At 42.7% G+C, this 19,071-nt stretch overlaps 1 protein-coding gene across 1 annotated transcript in view; it reads left to right on the top strand.

Annotated features, from left to right (window-relative positions):
- The window catches only part of FSCN1 (fascin actin-bundling protein 1), a 47,001-nt gene that overhangs the window by 24,105 nt on the left and 3,825 nt on the right, over positions 1 to 19,071 (top strand). Inside the window, 3 exon segments of the mRNA XM_043976643.1 lie at positions 8,809 to 8,965; positions 11,750 to 11,871; positions 13,346 to 13,513. Of these exon segments, the coding sequence (XP_043832578.1) occupies positions 8,809 to 8,965; positions 11,750 to 11,871; positions 13,346 to 13,513 (447 nt within the window).

The following is a 19,071-nucleotide window of genomic DNA, read 5'->3' as shown; positions in this document are numbered from 1 at the left end:
CTTTTTTCCTTTCATCCTTCCCTTACCCTACTTAATGTCCTCCCCCCTTCTAAATTTACCTTTTATTAAACATGCCTGAATCAGTGTTGTATCTCCCAATAGAATAGAAGCTGCTGCTGTTTCTTCTTCTTCTTCTTCTTCTTCTTCTTCTTCTTCTTCTTCTTCTTCTTCTTCTTCTTCTTCTTCTTCTTCTTCTTCTTCTTCTGCTTCTTCTTCTTCTTCTTCTGCTTCTGCTTCTTCTTCTTCTGCTTCTTCTGCTTCTGCTTCTTCTTTTCTTCTTCATCTTCTTCGTCTTCTTCTTCATCTTTGTCTTTGTCTTCTTCTTCGTCTTCATCTTCATCTTCGTCAATAAGCATTTATTAAGCACTCAACCCCTGCCAGGCACTATGCTGGGTGCTGAGAATACAAATCAAGGGCAAAAGAAAGACAGTTGCTGCCCTCAAGGAGATTATAGTGTAACTCAAGAAGGCAGAACATAAGAGGGAGCTATGGGGGTGGGAAGGAGGTACTCCCTTGGGGCCATGGAGAGTCAGAAGCAGAGTTAGAAGAGGAATGGAGGGTTGCTAAATGGGCCCCTTCCTCAAAAAGAGGTTCTGGGGGCAGCTAGGTGGCGCAGTGGATAGAGCACTGGCCCTGGAGTCAGGAGGACCTGAGTTCAAATCCAGCCTCGGACACTTGATACTTACTAGCTGTGTGACCCTGAGCAACCCAATTGCCTCACCAAAAACCAAAAAACAAACAAACAAACAAAAAACCCAACAACAAAAAGAGGTTCTGGCAGCATCTCACCAGTGGGAGGAAAGAGATTTCAGCTCACAGAGAGAAAGACCTTAGAATAGAAGCTTCTTGAGGTCAGGGGATACTTTTCATTTTTTTTCTTGAGGTCCCTCAGGACCTAGCAGGGCAGTTAGCAAAACAAAGTGCTCCAAAATGTGTTTGTGGAATAAATGAAAGGCCAAATAGTCCATGGTTGCTATGAATCTGCCTGACCGGTGTTTCTGTATCTCTCACACACAACCCATCTGGCAGGATTTACTGAACTCCATGGCATGTGCTCTGTTCTGTTGGCCTAGAGCGAGGGAACCCTTCCCATCTGGCCTACAGCCCAATGTACGACTTAAGTTAAACCGCACAGATATCTGTGATCTAGCCCTTGTTCAAACAGCCTTGCCAAATAGGCATTCTGCTGAATGAGTGGCAATTGTTAGGCAATTAATGGAAGAAATTTTTTTCTCTACAACCTTACAGAAAACTGTAAAAGAGAGATTGGCAGGCGTTCTCTCTAAGTGGACTGCTAAGCGATGTCTGTCTTTGCAAGGATATATTCTAACTTCCATTCAATACGAGATCCAAATAAACACCACAGGGCAGGTGGACAAAACAAAGCCTAAAAATGAAATTTCTCTTACTTGCTTGCTCTTTTCTGTTATATTAATAGGATCATAGATTTAGAGCTACCAAGGGCCTTAGAAGCCACCAAGTCCAAACCAGCCTTCTCCCACCCCCCAAATTATAGATGAGTAAACTGAGGCACAGAGATCACTTGTGTCCTAGTGACACACAACTGGTAACTCTGAAACAGAAATTAACCCACTTTTTCCAGATTCCAAGTTCTTTGCTGTCTCCACTTTGCCAGACAGTGCCTTGCTGACCCAGTAGAAGTTGTAGTTTGTTTTATCCTTAATTTTGACCACCCAAAAGTCCAGTAGCACAACCTTGGTCAGATGTCTCCAGCCTCATGAGGGTGGTTCTCATTACCTAGGGGTTCATGGTGGTCTAGTTCCTGGGCAAGCGGTCACATGTTTACACAGCATCTGGAATATGTGATGGTACCAGATGGGCTAAGCTCTTCATTCTCCTTCCCTCAATTTTTTTTCTAAAAGTTCTCAGTTGGAAAAGTGACATTTTTGCCATAGATGGGATTGATTTGGGTCTCCTTGATGATTTCCATTAGTCTAACTTTGTGTGTGTGTGCTCATGCATGCGTGCGAGGTGTTCACTTTGTTGTTGTTCATTCATTGGTTATGTCAGGCCTCACACCTCCCCACCCCCCCAAGGGAGCTAGTTTCTGACTCGGTGCATTCCTTGGTTTATACCAATTACGAGTTGGCGGTTCCACCAGAAACAAAGGCTCCCAGATGTGAACAAGCCCCTTTTTGGTTCTTCTGCATTGACCAGCAAAGATGAAACTTGATCTGGGATTTGGAAGGGGGAGGAGTAGAGGAGGGGAAGGGGAAGAGAGAGAGGGAGAAGAGTATGAGGTCAAGCAATTTAAGCAAGGCTATGCCATGAACCCACAGAAAACATTGTGTTTTGGCATGGCCAGAACCAACCTATCCTAGGTGGGAATTTCTGATTAAACTTTCTGGACGCTAAGCATTTCACACTACTAATTTAAGAAGGGCTCTTGGCTGCATTCAAGTTTTGGAGGACCATAGGTTTAGATTAATCAAGAGACCCAAGTTGTGCAAAAGCTTCCCATCCCCTAGGGTAGCAAAACCTGCTGACAGCTGCAGGGGGTTAGACAACAATCTCCATGTCTGTGACTGATTGAGAATGACTTCACAACAGAGCAGCTCCGCCACAAACCACCCTGCAGTTCCCTGCAGTGTTCCCAGCCGGGCAAGGGGGCATTATTAGCCCACACCATTCACAATGTCTTATCTGTTTGTCTCCTCTTTGCTTTTCTACAAATAAACAAAGGCCCTTGGCCACAGACAGAGGCCGGGTTTCTGGGGTCTTGGAGGCCCTGGCCTAGCGGGGGCCAAATGGCCAAAATTCACCTCTGCTCCTCGAGGAAAAGGTAGTAATTTAGAGACTAGCCCTGGGAAGGGAGGCCTGCAAAGGTTTTGGACACTAGAGAAAACAGATCAACCCTTAAATTCCAGAGCAAATAGTGAAGGAAGAAGGATCTAATGGAAGGTGTCAGAATGTAGGAATTGGTTCTTTGTTAAGTACCTTGGTGGCATTATGGATAGAGTGCTGGAAGATATGAGTTTAAATTCACCTCATGTGCTTCCTTATCGCAAGTCATTTAACCTCTGTTTGCCTCAGTTTCCTCAACTGTAAATAGGATTTAGCACATGCCCTGGCACACAGTAGGTGCTATATTAAAAAATGCTTATCCCCTTCGCTACCTACTATGTGCTAGGCACTGGCTTAGTATCTCTTGGGGGAGGAAGGGAGAGAGAGATGGTGCCCTCAGGATAGCACAGCACCTGGGTGCTGCTTACATGCAGTGAGATAATTCCACTGAGGCCACAGATTAACGCAGTATAACAGCTGCAAAGGCAGTTGTTATTCAGCTGTTTCAGTCATGTCCAAGTCTCCATGGCCCGGTTTGGGGTTTTCTTGGCAGAGATACTAGAGTGGTTTGTGCCATTTCCTTCTCCAGTTCATTTTACAGATGAGGAAATTGAGGCAAACAGAATGAAGTGACTTGCCCAGAGTCACACAGCTAGTAAGTATCTGAGGCCGGATTTGAACCAAGGAAGATGAGTCTTCCTAACTTTTCAGGCCTGGCATTCTGTGCATTATGGTGCCACCTAGCTGCCCAAATGCAGAAGAGGGAGTTCTTTCTCACCTAGCGTGGCTCATTGAGTTAACAGAAGATGCTTTTGTGAGCGTAAGATAAACCTTTTCTCCGCGATGGTTTATAGCATTGATAAAGGTTGCTTTACACTGGGTAGTTCCAGTGAACAGTCTTAGCCACAAGAAAAGATGGGAAACGGGTTCTCCCCAGAAGCTATAGGTGTCAAATGTTGCATCCACTCTCGGACAAGATCAGTATACTGGTTGGCGGCTTTGCTCAACTGTTTGTCTTTATTTCATAGGAGGTCTCATCTGGAGAAAAGGGAGAGGATAGATGTCAATCTGGAAATAACTGATAGAAGAATAAAAGGCATCAAAACAATTTTTAAAAAATTACTATAATACTACTTGACTTACTTTTGTTTAACTTTTTGGCGGGGGGGGGGGGGAGGGGCGAGCAGGGCAATGAGGGTTAAATGACTTGCCCAGGGTCACACAGCTAGTATGTGTCAAATGTCTAAGGCTGGATTTGAATTCAGGTCCTCTTGAATTCCGGACTGGTGCTTTATCCACTGCGCCACCTAGCTGCCCTCTTTGCTTAACTTTTTTTTTTTTTTTTTTTTAGGCAATGGGGGTTAAGTGACTTGCCCAGGGTCACACAGCTAGTAAGTGTCAAGTGTCTGAGGCCGGATTTGAACTCAGGTACTCCTGAATCCAGGGCCGGTGCTTTAACCACTGGGCCATCTAGCTGCCCCCCTTTGCTTAATTAAAAAAAAAAAAACTTTTATGAGGGATGCTTTCCTAGGGAAAGAGAATTCAGAAAAGAAGGTGATGTAAAAATAAAACATAATTTTTAAAAAATAATGCAAATAATTGTTAAAATTTCCTAAATTTTGGGGCAGCTAGATGGCTCAGTGGATAGAGTACCAGCCCTGGAGTCAGCAGGACCTGAGTTCAAATCTGGCCTCAGACACATAACACTTACTAGCTGTGTGACCCTGGGCAAGTCACTTAACCCCAATTGCCTCACTAAAAAAAATAATAATAATAAATTAAATTTCCTAAATTTTATAGTGGATTATTTTTAGGTGTTATTATTGTTATTAAATAAGTGTCTTGGGGGAGGAAGTTGATGCAAGATTATTTGGCAGAAGCAAGCTAATTTGGGAAATAGAAAGGCATGTGAAGTTGATTGCCTTCTGTAGAAAAATGAGACCCAACAGCCTCAGCCTGTCTTTTGCCTCACTGGAATCTAGGTATCCTATGTCAATGGCATTCTCCTGATTCTAGATATAGTAACCCTGTCAAAAAAGATAAATAGAGTCTGGCATGACCTACTCTGGAAGAAGCCATGCTGATTCAATGAACCAAACTTCCCATTCTAGATGATTGCAGTGATCTAAATGCTCTTGATTTTTGCTAGGACCCCAATGAAGCTTATCAGCCATGAGATGAAGATTCAGCCCTCTTCTTTTAGAAAAAACAAAACAAATTCAGCCTCTCTCCCATTCGCCGAGATTTTTTTTTTAAAGGTTGCAACCATCACATCCCTGAATTCTCGGTACCCCTAGGAAGTAGTTTGGGGATTATTTAAACTGATGAATAGCAGCAAGATGTTTTCTTACTGTTACCTCCTTTTTCTTGGGTTTCAATTTCCTGCTTACCATTTTTACAGATCTTTTTAAAAAAGACAGCTTTTCCCTTCTCATTGGGATCCCTGCCAGTCCTGAGAGTGGTTGGCTTGATGTAGTAAACATGTAGTTGTTCTGCCTTTTGTCCATAATCCTTGACCCATTCTTTCCCCTTCCCCTTTTCTTTGACCTCCTTGCTCAAATGTAGTTTATCCTTTTTACTGTCCTTTGTATTCATTGCCAACCTTGGTTCATTCATTCTGAGCTTTTGTATTAATGGCGGATGGATGTTTATGTAACATCCCAGGCTTACTGAGCACTTGACATAGATTCACATTTGATCCTCATGACAGCCCTGTGAGGTAGAGGTCATTAGTAATCTCCTTTACCAAGAAGGGTTGGAGTGAAGGAGGATACAAATCCATGTCCTCTCCTGAATCCAAGTCTAGTATTTTTTTTCTACATGCTGCCTTTTCAGCTCCAGGACTAATGATACTATTCTTACCATGTTGTTGTCATTTTATTTGTGTCTGACTCTTCATAACCCCATTTGGGGTTTTCTTGGCAAAGATACTGCAGTAGTTTGCCATTTCCTTCTCTAGATCATTTTACAGATGAGGAAACTGAGGCAAACAGGGTCAAGTGACTTACTCAGGGTCACACAGCTAATAAGTGTCTGAGGTCAGATTTGTACTGGGGAAGATGAATGTTCCTGATTCAATGAATGAGTTTCCTGTGTGTATCTCTCTTTCTTTCTCTCTTTCCTTCCCCTCCCTCTCATCTGGGCTGGTTTCTCCTCTCCTCACTCATCCCCTTCTCTCCCATGGACTTCACCATTTTGGTACTAGATTTAGTGCAGACATCTGATTGACTTAGCCTATTACAGTTCAGAAATCCCTAGCTCAGGCGATCCACCAACCTCAGTCTTTCAGAAGTGAAGGATTACAGCATATACAACTACCACCCCCTCCCCATTGGGGCAGCCAAGTAATGCAGAGGATAAAGCACCAGACCTGAAGTCAGGAAGACCTGAGTTTGAATCCAGCCTCAGATTTTTACTAGCTGTGTGACCCTGGGCAAGTCACTTCACCCTGTTTGCCTCAGTTTCCTCATCTGTACAATGAGCCGGGGAAGGAAATGAAAAACCACTCTAGTATCCTTGCCAAGAAAACCCCAAATGGGGTTATGGAGAGTCAGACAGGACAGGACTGCCCCACTATGCGGGACCACATAGATCTCTTTTTCCCGTTATTGAGATTGCTTATGTCTGCTTTTCGTCATGTCTGAACTTCCCATCTCTCTCCTTTTTTTTGGCGGGGCAATGGGGGTTAAGTGACTTGCCCAGGGTCATACAGCTAGTAAGTGTCAAGTGTCTGAGGCCGGATTTGAACTCAGGAACTCCTGAATCCAGGGCCGGTGCTTTATCCACTGCGCCACCTAGCTGCTCCCCCCCCCAATCTCTCTTAACATTAGTTCTCTAGAGGGATGGAGTCCTCCTATTTTTTCTCTTACAACCTTGAATCCATTCTCCCAAAATCACAGGAGGATCATGCTGTGACCAGTTGTCCATTTGTGCTAGGAAAGTAACAGGCACTTTCTCTGAAGGGTTATATCAGCTTGACCTAACCAGCCAGTTATTCAGAATCTGCTCTGAAATAAAAAGGGTCCTTGTTGTTTTCTTTACCTGTTTTCTAAATCATTAAATCTATAATGGCTTTATAATAGTTATATAAACTATAATAGCTATATAATAGTTATATAAGTTATATAAAAGCTATGATGGCTATATAAAAATTATATATAGTATTATATATGTTATAATGGCTATGTAATAGTTACATAGGCTCTTATATATACATATACTATATGTAACATAAGCTATAATAGCAATGTAATATATGAGCTACATATGCATTATATATGAAATTGATAATAGCTATATGAGATTAAATATACATTAAATGTAATATAAGCTATGATCGCTTATATAATAGTTACATAAACTATTATATATAAGCTATGACTTACAACCCATTATACATATATTATATATGATAGATAAAAATATATACACTATTATAAATACATATAGTATATATGCTATAAAAGCTAGATTAGTTATATATATCTATGCATGCTATAATAGCTAGATAATAGGTTTAAGCTCTAATAGCTGCACTAAAACTTTTGAGACACAATAAATCTCTCCAAGACTATTAAAAAAAAAAACAGATCCAAGTCCTGTTGACTTTTATGTCAAATAGCTTGATAAAGTAGTTCTCAGATTAGAGTGGAAGAGGGGCATAGCATGAGCAGATGGCACTTCTGCCCTTTGACCTTTCATCCACACTTTGCCTGGAGGTCCTCTGTCTGTCATTGGAGTTCCAAGGGCTATATAGGTCTCTAGAGAAGGTACAAGCTGGGAGCTCATGCCCTATTGTACCAGGCTTTTAGTTAACCACTCTTACATTTAGCTACATATGGGGGGTCACCTCTCAGCCTGGTATCCCCACTAAGATGGGCTACTTTCTAAGGAGTGGTGTTGGTATAGGGTCTACTTTGGTGAGGAAGGGGCTCCTAACAATGATGAGAATAGGTGAAAAGCAGCCAATATAGGAATTTATTTTGCTCAGCTGCACATATGTGTTATTTTGCTTTTTCTAAATGGGGGAGAGCATAGATGTGATAGAAAGAGAAGGGACAGCCAAGAAAAAAGAAAGGTGCTGAAGCATTTTTAAATTCATGGAAAAGAACAAAAGGAAGGAGAGAGAATCAGAAAATTGCATTTGCATTTGGTATGTATTTCAAAAGAAAAGCAAGCTATATGTAACAGAGGTTCACAGTTTCACATACAATCTTCTTTATTCTTCTAGTCTTCTCATTTTTTCCTAGACGGCTAAAATGTCCATCTAATTTGGTGTTTAAGTTTAGAATGAAAAAAAATTCTTACAAGAATAGGTGAGGGAAGTGACCTAGTTTGGAGAGTTTCTAGCTATATGTAGCCTCACATCCCTGTGACAGATGCATTATTAGAATTCATAAGACCGGGGGCAGCTAAGTGGCGCAGTGGATAAAGCACTGGCCTTGGATTCAGGAGGACTTGAGTCCAAATTCAGCCTCAGACACTTGATACTTACTAGCTGTGTGACCCTGGGCAAGTCACTTAACCCTCATTGCCCCGCCAAAAAGAAAGAAAGAAAGAAATGTTGTAAATCAACAGTAACAATATTGGTCTTATGAATTCTTAAAAATTTTTTTTTAAAATAACATTAGTTCTCTAGAGGGATGGAGTCCCTCTGGAGTCCCTTGTTTTTTGGTTTTGTTTTTTTTGGGGGGGTGGGGCAATGAGGGTTAAGTGACTTGCCCAGGATCACACAGCTAATAAGTGTCAAGTGTCTGAGTTCGGATTTGAACTCAGGTCCTCCTGAATCCAGGGCCGATGCTTTATCCACTGCGCCACCTAGCTGCCCCTACAACATTTCTTATGATAGAGTGAGAACCGCCATTTTGTTCAGTCTTAGCAAATCCTACCATCTACCTCTCTACATCCTTTTGGGGATGCTGCTGTGGACTGACTTGGGTTCATATGGATAAGGGAAGTTATATTGACCAGAGAGGATCTTACCTTTCTTTACTCCCTATGCAGGAATGGACCTCTCTGCCAATCAGGATGAGGAGAGTGACCAAGAAACTTTCCAACTGGAGATCAATAGAGATACTAAGAAGTGTGCTTTCCGGACCCACACCGGCAAGTATTGGACCCTGACATCCAATGGTGGGATACAGTCTACTGCTTCAACCAAGTGAGTACCTGGGCTAAGGGGGAGGCTTATTGTTGTTGTGGGGAATGGTTCTTCCTCTGTCTCTCCCAGTGCAACAGCCTGATCTCACAAGCTTGACCCCTACTACTAATAGGCAAGCACATTTTAATCTGTCCCATTTCTAACCTGACTGGTTTGCTGCAAGCACCCGCCCTGGATTCAGGATGACCTGAGTTCAAATCCAGCCTCAGACACTTGACACTTACTGGCTGTATGACCCTGCACTAGTCACTTAACCCTCTTTCCCTCCTCCCCTGCAAAAAGGAATGGGTGTTCTGACTGGTTTGCAACCACTTGCACCAGCCTAGTGGCCTTCTGTTCCCAGAGGTTCATATCATTGCCAGAATTAGTGCAGCCACGCAGGTGGTTTTAGCAGCTCACAACTTCTGAATTCAAATTTGTAAGTACTGTAACCTCAACCTCTCTACGATCATGCGCCACCATGTGCACGGTGCTGGGGAGGTTTTTCTACTGTGGTTTAATTTGCCATCCGGGGCATTCTAACAATTGAGTGGGCCACTGGCTAAGAGTAGCTGAAATTCTGATATGGAAAGAAGAAAAGCTGTATCAGTTGCCCAACTGGAGGGTTCTTTCTTCATTGGTTTTTGTGATCAGTGTCAATCCCTTCTTGCTGCCACTGACTACCAGCATGTATCCAAGCTCTTGGGCTTAAACTATAGCCATATGCTTGGAGTGGAGACTTACTGCAACTGAAAACTGAGAAGGAAGTCCTTTTCTTTTCTACGTTCATAGCGATATGTATTTTGAAGACGTACGTGACTGCTGAACCCTTTAGCCTGGCTTGTCTATAATGTCTGGGAAAATAGAAGGCTGTTCAAAGAGCCAAATTGAGAGCTTAGAATAGGGGTTCTTAACCTGGGACTCATGAACTTTCTTCTTAACATTTGATGACTGGCTTGCTTTTGAATCTTACATATGCATTTGATGCATTTAAAAACATGAGGAGTGCATAGGCTTCACCAGTCTGCCATAGGAATCCATGGCCTAAAATGAGGTGAAGAATCCCTGACTTAGAGCAAAAGAAAATACCTAAATATTTTAACCCTTTTTCTACCCAAAGATTTTCTTCAGAGTCCCCTTGGTCTATGTTTAGTATAGAAAGAAGACTGAGTCAGAGGATCATACAGACCTCCTTTGTAAGTCAACAAGCATTTATTAAAGCACCTACTGTGGGCTGGGTCTCTGCAATCGATGATATAGACAAGATATTTTTAGAGGGATTGTACCCTTTGGGATCATAGGGCCTTAGATATGAAATGGGACAGGACCTCAGAGACCAACTTTTTTATCCTCAAATATTTTGCCCAATGTCACACATGTAGTGAAGGGCAGTATTTGAACCCCAGTCTTTGGACTCCATTGCCTGTGTTCTTTCTGCCATATTGCTTCAAGTGACATATTTATCCAATATGGCTGGGGTGCAAGTGCCTATTGTCCTTGGCAGTGGAGAAGATAATGCCTAGGTAAGACATGGTGCCCGTCCTCATGACATCTTTTTTTTTTTCTTTTTTGGTGAGGCATTTGGGGTTAAGTGACTTGCCCAGGGTCACACAGCTAGTAAGTATCAAGTGTCTGAGGCCGGATTTGAACTTAGGTCCTCCTGACTCCAGGGCCGGTGCTCTGTCCACTGCGCCACCTAGCTGCCCCCCTCATGACATCTTTGCAGTTCTGTAATGGGCTAGGATGCAGACATACACAGTACATAGGTGCATTAAAGTTGGAAAAGAAATTGTGAAGTTCAAGGGGGGAGGAAAGCATGATTTAAGAGTAATGTATTGGGGCAGCTAGGTGGCGCAGTGGATAGAGCACCGGCCCTGGAGTCAGGAGTACCTGAGTTCAAATCCGGCCTCAGACACTTAACACTTACTAGCTGTGTAACCCTGGGCAAGTCACTTAACCCCAATTGCCTCACTAAAAAAAAAAAAAAAAAGAGTAATGTATTGGGCATTGTCCTACCCTCTTGGGGGTAGCGCATTCACATTGCTGGGGATAGGAGGTTAGCTATTACTCTCAATTACCAGTCTGTTGATGGTGAAGCATGACTCAAGGCAGAATTGGTGGACTCTTTGTGTTGTACTGTTGTTCAGTCATGTCTGATTATTTGTAACCCCATTTGGGGTTTTCTTAGTAAAGATACTGGGGTGGTTTGCCATTTCCTTCTCCAGCTCATTTTACAGATGAGGTAAACAGGGCAAAGTGACTTGCTCAGGGTCTCATAACTAGTAAGTGTCTGAGACTGGATTTGAACTTGTCTTCCTGACTCTAGGTCCAGTGGTTTATCCACTGTCCCCAACTCCCCAGCTACCCTGGGTGGACTCTAGGCATGTATTTTCATACGTAGTGAAGACAACTTGTTTTGCTTAAATGCTAGAAGGGAGAGTTAGTTCTATGGGGTGTTTTTGGAAATACTAGTGATTTCTTTAAAAATCATTAAAACAGGGGTGCAGCTAGGTGGCGCAGTGGATAAGCAACCAGCCTTGGATTCAGGAGGACCTGAGTTCAAACCCAGCCTCAGACACTTACTAGCTGTGTGACCATGGATAAGTCACTTAACCCCCATTGCCCTGCAAAAAAAAAAAAAAAAACAACAACTCATTAAAACACTTCTAAAAAACATAAACCCATTTAGACTCAGGATGCAATCGTTGGGTTGCCCACTTCCATATATGAAGGTAGGGATGTGGTACTCTGTGGCTTGGGTGGGCCCTCCTAACGGCTGCTTCTGCTTGGATCCCTGGTACTCAGGAATGCCAGCTGCTACTTTGACATCGAATGGTGTGACAAGCGGATCACTCTCAAGGCTGCCAATGGGAAATACGTCACCGCAAAGAAAAACGGACAGCTAGCGGCCTCTGTGGAAGCTGCAGGTGAGGCCTGTTCAAGGAGAGTAGGGGAGAGAAGGAAAGCAAGGTGCTCCTTAGGCGCCATTTTAAGAAGCACTAAAGCTTCTCCATTAGTAATTTTGATTTCATCTAGTTCGGGGCGGGGGGGGGGGGGGGGGGACGGACGACTCGAGTCAGACAAAAACCCAACAACCAGCAATTAAAACCCAAGCAAGTTTTAAAAAAAAAGTAAATGTTTTCTATGTGTGTATGCACACATACACACATGTGTATATACATGTATGTGCATATACACATGCATATTTGATTATTTCCATGTATATACATATACACTTGTGTGTATAGATATATACACGCACACACATACATGCGTGTGTGTGTTGCCTTTCTTAGCACGATGGCTGAGGTTACTTTTCTTTTGGTCTATTTGTATCTGTTGACACTAAAAAAACCACCATTTGCAACTTGCTTTTTCCATATTCACATCTGCTGATTTGGCATGCAGATGCCTCTTGCAAGAGTGGGGTTTTTTTCCCCCCTAACTGTTCCTAGCAGTTAGTATGTGGTAACAAAACAAGTATGTGCCTTAGAGAGAATTAGATATTAAATGGGGATTTTTTTCTTATTTTTTTCTTTTATCCCCTTAACTTTGGGAAATCATTGGCAATCTTCACCCCCTCCCCCCATCAGAAGGGGAGGGGGAAATGCATTCTTTCTACCTTTTACTTGCCAGATTTTTGGCACTTTTCCCCAATTAACGTTTGTGGTTTGGGGAGGGTGGAAAGGACAAAATCCAAACCAAAGCATTCTGCTTTGTGCTCAGTGACTGGGGAAGGGCCCCTAGAAGCAGACAGCGCAATTGGGCAGATGAGGTAAACCCCCCCCCTCGCAGAAGGAAGAAAGTTCTACATAAGCTGTGGTTTTGCTTGAAGAGCACCCAGACACTTCCTTGGAACACACTCCCCCCTACACCTTGACCCTTGCCTGTCCAAGAATGTCATTCATGTTGCCAACTTCCAGTTCCTCTCTTGTCACCTCAGGAGCCCCATCTACCCCTCTCCATCCCTCTTACAAAAGTCTCCTTTAGGGGGCAGCTAGGTGGTACAGTGGATAAAGCACCGGCCCTGGATTCAGGAGTACCTGAGTTCAAATCCGGCCTCAGACACTTGACACTTACTAGCTGTGTGACCCTGGGCAAGTCACTTAACCCCAATTGCCTCACTAAAAAAAAAAAAAAGTCTCCTTTAGACCATTAGGTCCAAATGAGCTTGTGTATGCAGTCTCATCAATGCTTCCATAACCCAAAGGACCAACCAGCCTCTGCTAATAAGACTTTGCCACCCTTGCTTTTGCCTCAGATGACTAGCTCTCTCTTTCCACCATATCCTTTGCCTCCAAACTTTGTCATTTTGGCAAGAGAAAATGGCCCCGATTTCCTTTTATATTTGGAAACTTAACTATTACTTTCTTCCTTTTTTGCTTCTTTCCTGTTGAGTAGGAGAAACTGAACATTTCCTGATGAAACTGATCAACCGGCCCATCATTGTCTTCCGTGGGGAGCATGGCTTCATTGGATGCCGGAAGGTGACTGGGACCCTGGATTCCAATCGATCCTCATATGATGTGTTCCAGCTAGAATTTAATGATGGTGCCTACAATATCAAAGGCAAGTTCTACTGTTCTTGGGGAGGGGACAGAAGGCTTAGCCATGCTTTTCCCTCAGTCATTGCCACTCTTGAGCAAGTAACAGGCATTGAGCAGAAGGTGTCTCCTTGTTCCAGGGTCCTGGCTTCGGAGCTAGAATGGATTGTAAAGATGATGCAGTCCAACCCTTTCATTTTACATTTAAGGAAACTGAGGCCTAGAGGAGTTGACTTAATCAGTGTCTCATAGGTAGTGGGTGGCAGAGGTGAAATTTGAACCCAGGTCCTCTGACTCTGAATCCATTCTTTAAAATTCTCAAAATGCAATCTTTCCATTTTCTCACAGTAACTCTTAGATGTGACTCAGGACAGATTTTGTTATTGATTTCAGCCTTTTGATCTGTGGACTACTTAATAGGGCAAAAGAGCCTTTTCTATCCTATCCATCCAACAGCCATGCCTAACATAATTTCCATATATGTATGTGAAAATGCACACACGTAGATATACTTTTTTGTAAATTTTTTTATTTTAAACTTAAATGTAAAATGAAAAAAGGAAAAAAAAAGCATACACAGCAGAACATAGGAGAGGATTCAATATAGAACAATAAATTTCCATTTCAAGAAAACCTCTATGATAAATACCACACGTTGTTTTCAAAGCTGCCCAACTTTTCTTTGCTTCCTCGTTGGTTTTCTTTTGTTCTCTGCTGTGAACTTTTTACTTTATTATTTTTCCCCTCCCTCCCTCCCCACCAATTTTCCTATATTAAAAAAAAGTTTAGAGGCTCAACGTTGGAATTCCTAAGAGGGTATCTAATCTAATCCACAAATGACTGAGAAACCCCACCACAGTATCCAGTAAATGGGTATGCAAGGCCTTTGCTTAGAGAACTCTAGGGAGAGTCCAACTCTCTCACTGTCCAACCCAACCCTTAATTTTTACAGTCAAGGAAACTGAGGTCCAGAGAGGCTATGAGTTGCTCATGATCATGTAGATTAATAAATGTCAACTAGACCAAACCTCTTGGCCTGTGGAAGCTGGAGCCAAACAGACAGAGCAGGCAAGAACAACTGTGCATAGACTAAGAAGTTTATTTCTGGGGCAGCTGGGTGGTGCAATGGATAGAGCACTGGCCCTGGAGTCAGGAGTACCTGAGTTCAAATCCAGCCTCAGCTACTTAACACTTATTAGCTGGGTGACCCTGGGCAAGTCACTTAACCCCAATTGCCTCACCAAAAAAAAAAAAAAAAGAAGTTTATTTCTATAGTTGCAAGCATGGAGGGAAAATAGATACATGTGCTGGAGCCCCCCCTAGTGGGGGAATACGTGGCATTGTTATAACGGTTCCCTCTAACCTCTGAAGACCAAGAGTTGGCTCCAGTTGACATAGCAGAAGCGGGTTTTGAACCCAGGTCCTCTGATGCCAAAGTCAGTACCCCTTTCTTTCCTCATAGACTTAGTACCAATAAACCCTAGGGGATCATCTAGGCAAAGTACCTCATTATACAGGTAGGGAAGCAGAGGCCCAGAGATGGGAAGGGACTTGGTCCAGTCTACACATGGAGTCAATGGCAGGAGCCAGGCCTAGAATTCCGTGTCCTGCTGTTCAGGCCCGAGCTTTCATTAACCCTCCTGAGGACACACACTTCCTCTCAATTGTCCTTAGGCTGACAGATGCACATAAATATTTGGGAAAACTCCCCCAACAACCATGTGGAGAAGGAAGGGACCCTAATTTCCCATAAATTAGACTGTACCCCTTGGTCCCCAGGGATTCCACTCCCATTGTCTCTGACTCTGCTCTTAACTAATTATTAGGATGTTTTTCTTTCCTAGTGTCCAGTTCTGCCTCTCAGTGTCAACCCATTTAGTTCTACCCTCTGAAGTCAAATAGAACTAGTTAATACATCTTCCATGACAGCCATAAAAATATTTAAGCATATCTGTCCTGTCTTTTCTCCCACCCCCTAACCTTCCTGGATCAGATTCATTTATGTGTCTTTAAAATTCAGATTTGAATCTACATTGGACTATCTTACATTACTTTTTTAAAAATCTATACATGTGATTTGATCAACATAGGGAGCTCCCAGTATGGAAATACCTTCCATCAATGCATATAAGCAACAACTTTGTAAAACTTACAGGCCTGGGGGGGGGGGCAGGGGCAGCTAGGTGGCACAGTGGATAAAGCACCAGCCCTGGAGTCAGGAGGACCCAAGTTCAAATCCAGCCTCAGACACTTGACACTAGCTGTGTGACCCTAGGCAAGTCACGTAACCCCAATTGCCTCACCCACCCAAAAAAAAAACTCCCAAAAAACTTACAGGCCTAGAATTGCCTGGAGGTATGACTGACTTGTCCAAGGTGTGATTTATAAAAACTCTGTATTCTTACCTTCTGACAATGTCTAATATTACAAATTACCTTGTGAGCCTTTGGGTTCTCCAGCCATCTTTTAAACTACTCATCTGGTGATTTGTTAACTTGGGTTTCCCACAGTATGGAAAGAAATTTGCATCAGAACTCACGAAATTTACCACTAACAATCGGGCATCTCAGGAAGATGTTTTCATCTCTTGAGGTTTACAATTGTGTTTAAAAAATGTGGACAGACTAGATTTTTTATTTATAGTTTTTTTCTTATCTTGTTTTCCTATCACTTAGATCTCTCCCATGTTCATTCCCCTTCTTGGAGAGCCATCCCTTATTACAAAGAATATAAACACTGAAAAAATCTGATGTTACAGTGCATGCACTTGTGAACCCCAGCCCTTGCAAAAGAGCAGGGAGAGCTTAGATTAGATCATTTCTGAGGTTGCCTCCATGGAGGACTGGGAAAGAGCCTAGGATTTAGAGTCAGAGTTTGAGTTCTAATTCAGAAGGCCACTAGCTTCTTATGGGACTGCGGGCAAGTAACAACCTCTTTGGGCCTCAGTTTCCTCATCTGTCAAATGGAGTTGCCCTAGAAGAAGGGTTCTTTCTTTTCTTTTTTCTTTCTTTCTTTCTTTTTTTTTTTTTGGTGGGGCAATGAGGGTTAAGTGACTTGCCCAGGGTCACACAGCTAGAAAGTGTCAAATGTCTGAGGTCAAATTTGAACTCAGGTCCTCCTGAATCCTGAGCCAGTGCTTTATCCACTGCGCCACCTAGCTGCCCTAGAAAAAGGGTTCTTAACATGGGATCCATGGACATGTTACCTTAATATTTTGTTAACTGGATTTCAAGATAATTGGTATCCTATATAATCGTTTGTATTGTGTTTTATGGATTTAAAAACACTATTCTGAGAAGGGGTCTGTGGACTTCGCCGGACCACACGACCAAAGGGTCCATTATACAAAAATGGTTAGGAATCCCTGCTTTAGAGGATCCCTAAGATTTCTTTCAAGTGCAGATTTGATTGACTCATTGTTGATGTGATTGATCCCTGTGTCTTTCTCAGGAGCATATCTAAACAGATGTTAATGACATGGTAGAACTGGCTGGTGGTTCTTCTTATCTCTCCTGAAACCTCATTAGGCAGGGAGCCAAGGACTAGAGAACAGTGGAGTGTTTTCTTATCTGTTTGCTGGAGTCCCATTCCATTAATAGAAGACACCCAAAGTCCCATTCTCCTCTGAGTAAAGCCCTCCACGCTCCCACTGGTACCATTTACTGAAAATATCAATCAATGGGTAACACTCAGTTGTGTTGTGGCTTGTATTTTTTCTTTCAAACAACTCTGGAGACATCACATAGCCATCTTAGTCACGGTTTCCAAGGGAAGTTGGAAAAGGGAGATAGCCTTAAAAAATACATATATACATACACATGTATATATATGTATGTATGTATGTATAATTACATATACATACACATATATACATATACAAACACACATACACACACACATATATATATAAGAGAATAGCACTGATTTAAATTCCAGAGTGCTTGAAGTAGCTCGAGGCTTATCCTTGAAGTTTGGGTAGTTTAATGGAAAGTGTTAGCATTGGGACCGGGGATGGAATCTTGGCTCCTCTTCTTGGCTAAGTAAAATCACTTCCCTTCTCCAGTCCCTCCTTTTCTTCCGCTGGCCCAGAGGAGGGGAGGGTTCTCTTCCAGCTCTGAGTCTTTTACATGATCAAAGAAGTCACCTCAAGACAAAGACAAAGCAATCGCACTCCATTACTCGCGAATGAAACTTGAAAATTTTCCTTCTAGGAAGTCCCATAGACTGAAAACACAGCTTGAAGATCTTTAGACAAAAACCAGGGGTGATAGTCATGGTTTTATCAAAGAGAAGGTCAGCAGTGGGGGAATGGCATGAGTTTTGCCCTTATGACAAGCCTCTGTCAAAGAAAGATTCCCGGGCTGGTGAGGGAATTTGAGGTTGATACAGGATGATAATTCAATTTAACAAGTTCTTAGGCACCTGTCGTGTGTGAGGGGGCAGCACCAGGGAATGAGGGACACAGCAGCAGCAAGAAAACACATAGTCTATGCTCTTGAGGAAATTTTATGTTCTACCATAGGGATACAGGTACACAGGTAAGCAGAACACAAGGCGATCTGAGATGGGAAAGAACTCCAGGTTGACAAGCATTTATTAAGTGTTTACTGTGTACTGTGAGTACAAAAAAAGGCAAAAATAATCCCTGTTCTCACAGAGCCCGCACCCTAAAACTATATCCACATAGGTCATTTTTCTTGTTTTGTTTTTTTGTTTTTTGGTGAGGCAATTGGGGTTAAGTGACTTGTCCAGGGTCACACAGCTAGTAAGTGTCAAGTGTCTGAGCCGGATTTGAACTCAGGTACTCCTGAATCCAGGGCTGGTGCTCTATCCACTGCGCCACCTAGCTGCCCCCAAGGATCACTCTGAAGTAATAATTGGAGGGAAGGTTTGTAAAGTAGTGGTTGGAATGCTGAGTTTGGAGTTAGCAAGTTCAAACCCTGCCTGATGTTTATCCTGGGCAAGTCACTAAACCTTTTGGAAGGCACCTTTGAAAGAAGGGGGTTTGGACTCTTTGGCCCTTAAGGGTCTCTTCCAGTGCTAAATTCATAATCCAGAGGCAGCTGGATAGCTCAGTGGATAGCGTGCTAGATTTGAGGATTAAATGCAGCCTCAGACACCTAACTACCTGTGTGACCCCAGGCAAATCACTTAACTCCTATCATCCTCAGTTCCTTTAACTATAAAATGGGAATATTTGTAAATATAAATTTTTGTTGTTCAGTCATTTTTCAGTCATGTCTGACTCTTCTTTACCCCATTTGGGGTTTTCTTGGCAGAAGTACTGGAGTGGTTTGCCATTTCCTTCTCTAGCTCATTTACAGATAAGGAAACTGAGGCAAACAGGGTAAAGTGACTCGCCTGGAGTCACACAGCTAGTAAGTGTCTGAGGCCAGATTTGAACTCAGAAAGATGAATCTTCTAGATTCCAGGCCCAGTATTCTATCCACTACACTACCTAGCTGCCCCCAATTTATTGTATTAATAGTTTTATTAAATTATTATTATTACAATTCCTATTTGGGGCAGTTGGGTAATGCAGTGACTAAAGCGCTGGGCCTAGAGTCAGGAAAACCTGAGTTC

This window comes from Dromiciops gliroides, chromosome 1, assembly GCF_019393635.1.
Source record: "Dromiciops gliroides isolate mDroGli1 chromosome 1, mDroGli1.pri, whole genome shotgun sequence".
Lineage (NCBI taxonomy): Eukaryota > Metazoa > Chordata > Mammalia > Microbiotheria > Microbiotheriidae > Dromiciops > Dromiciops gliroides.
Note: the sequence above shows the minus strand (reverse complement) of the source record. Positions and strands in the feature narration are given on the sequence as shown.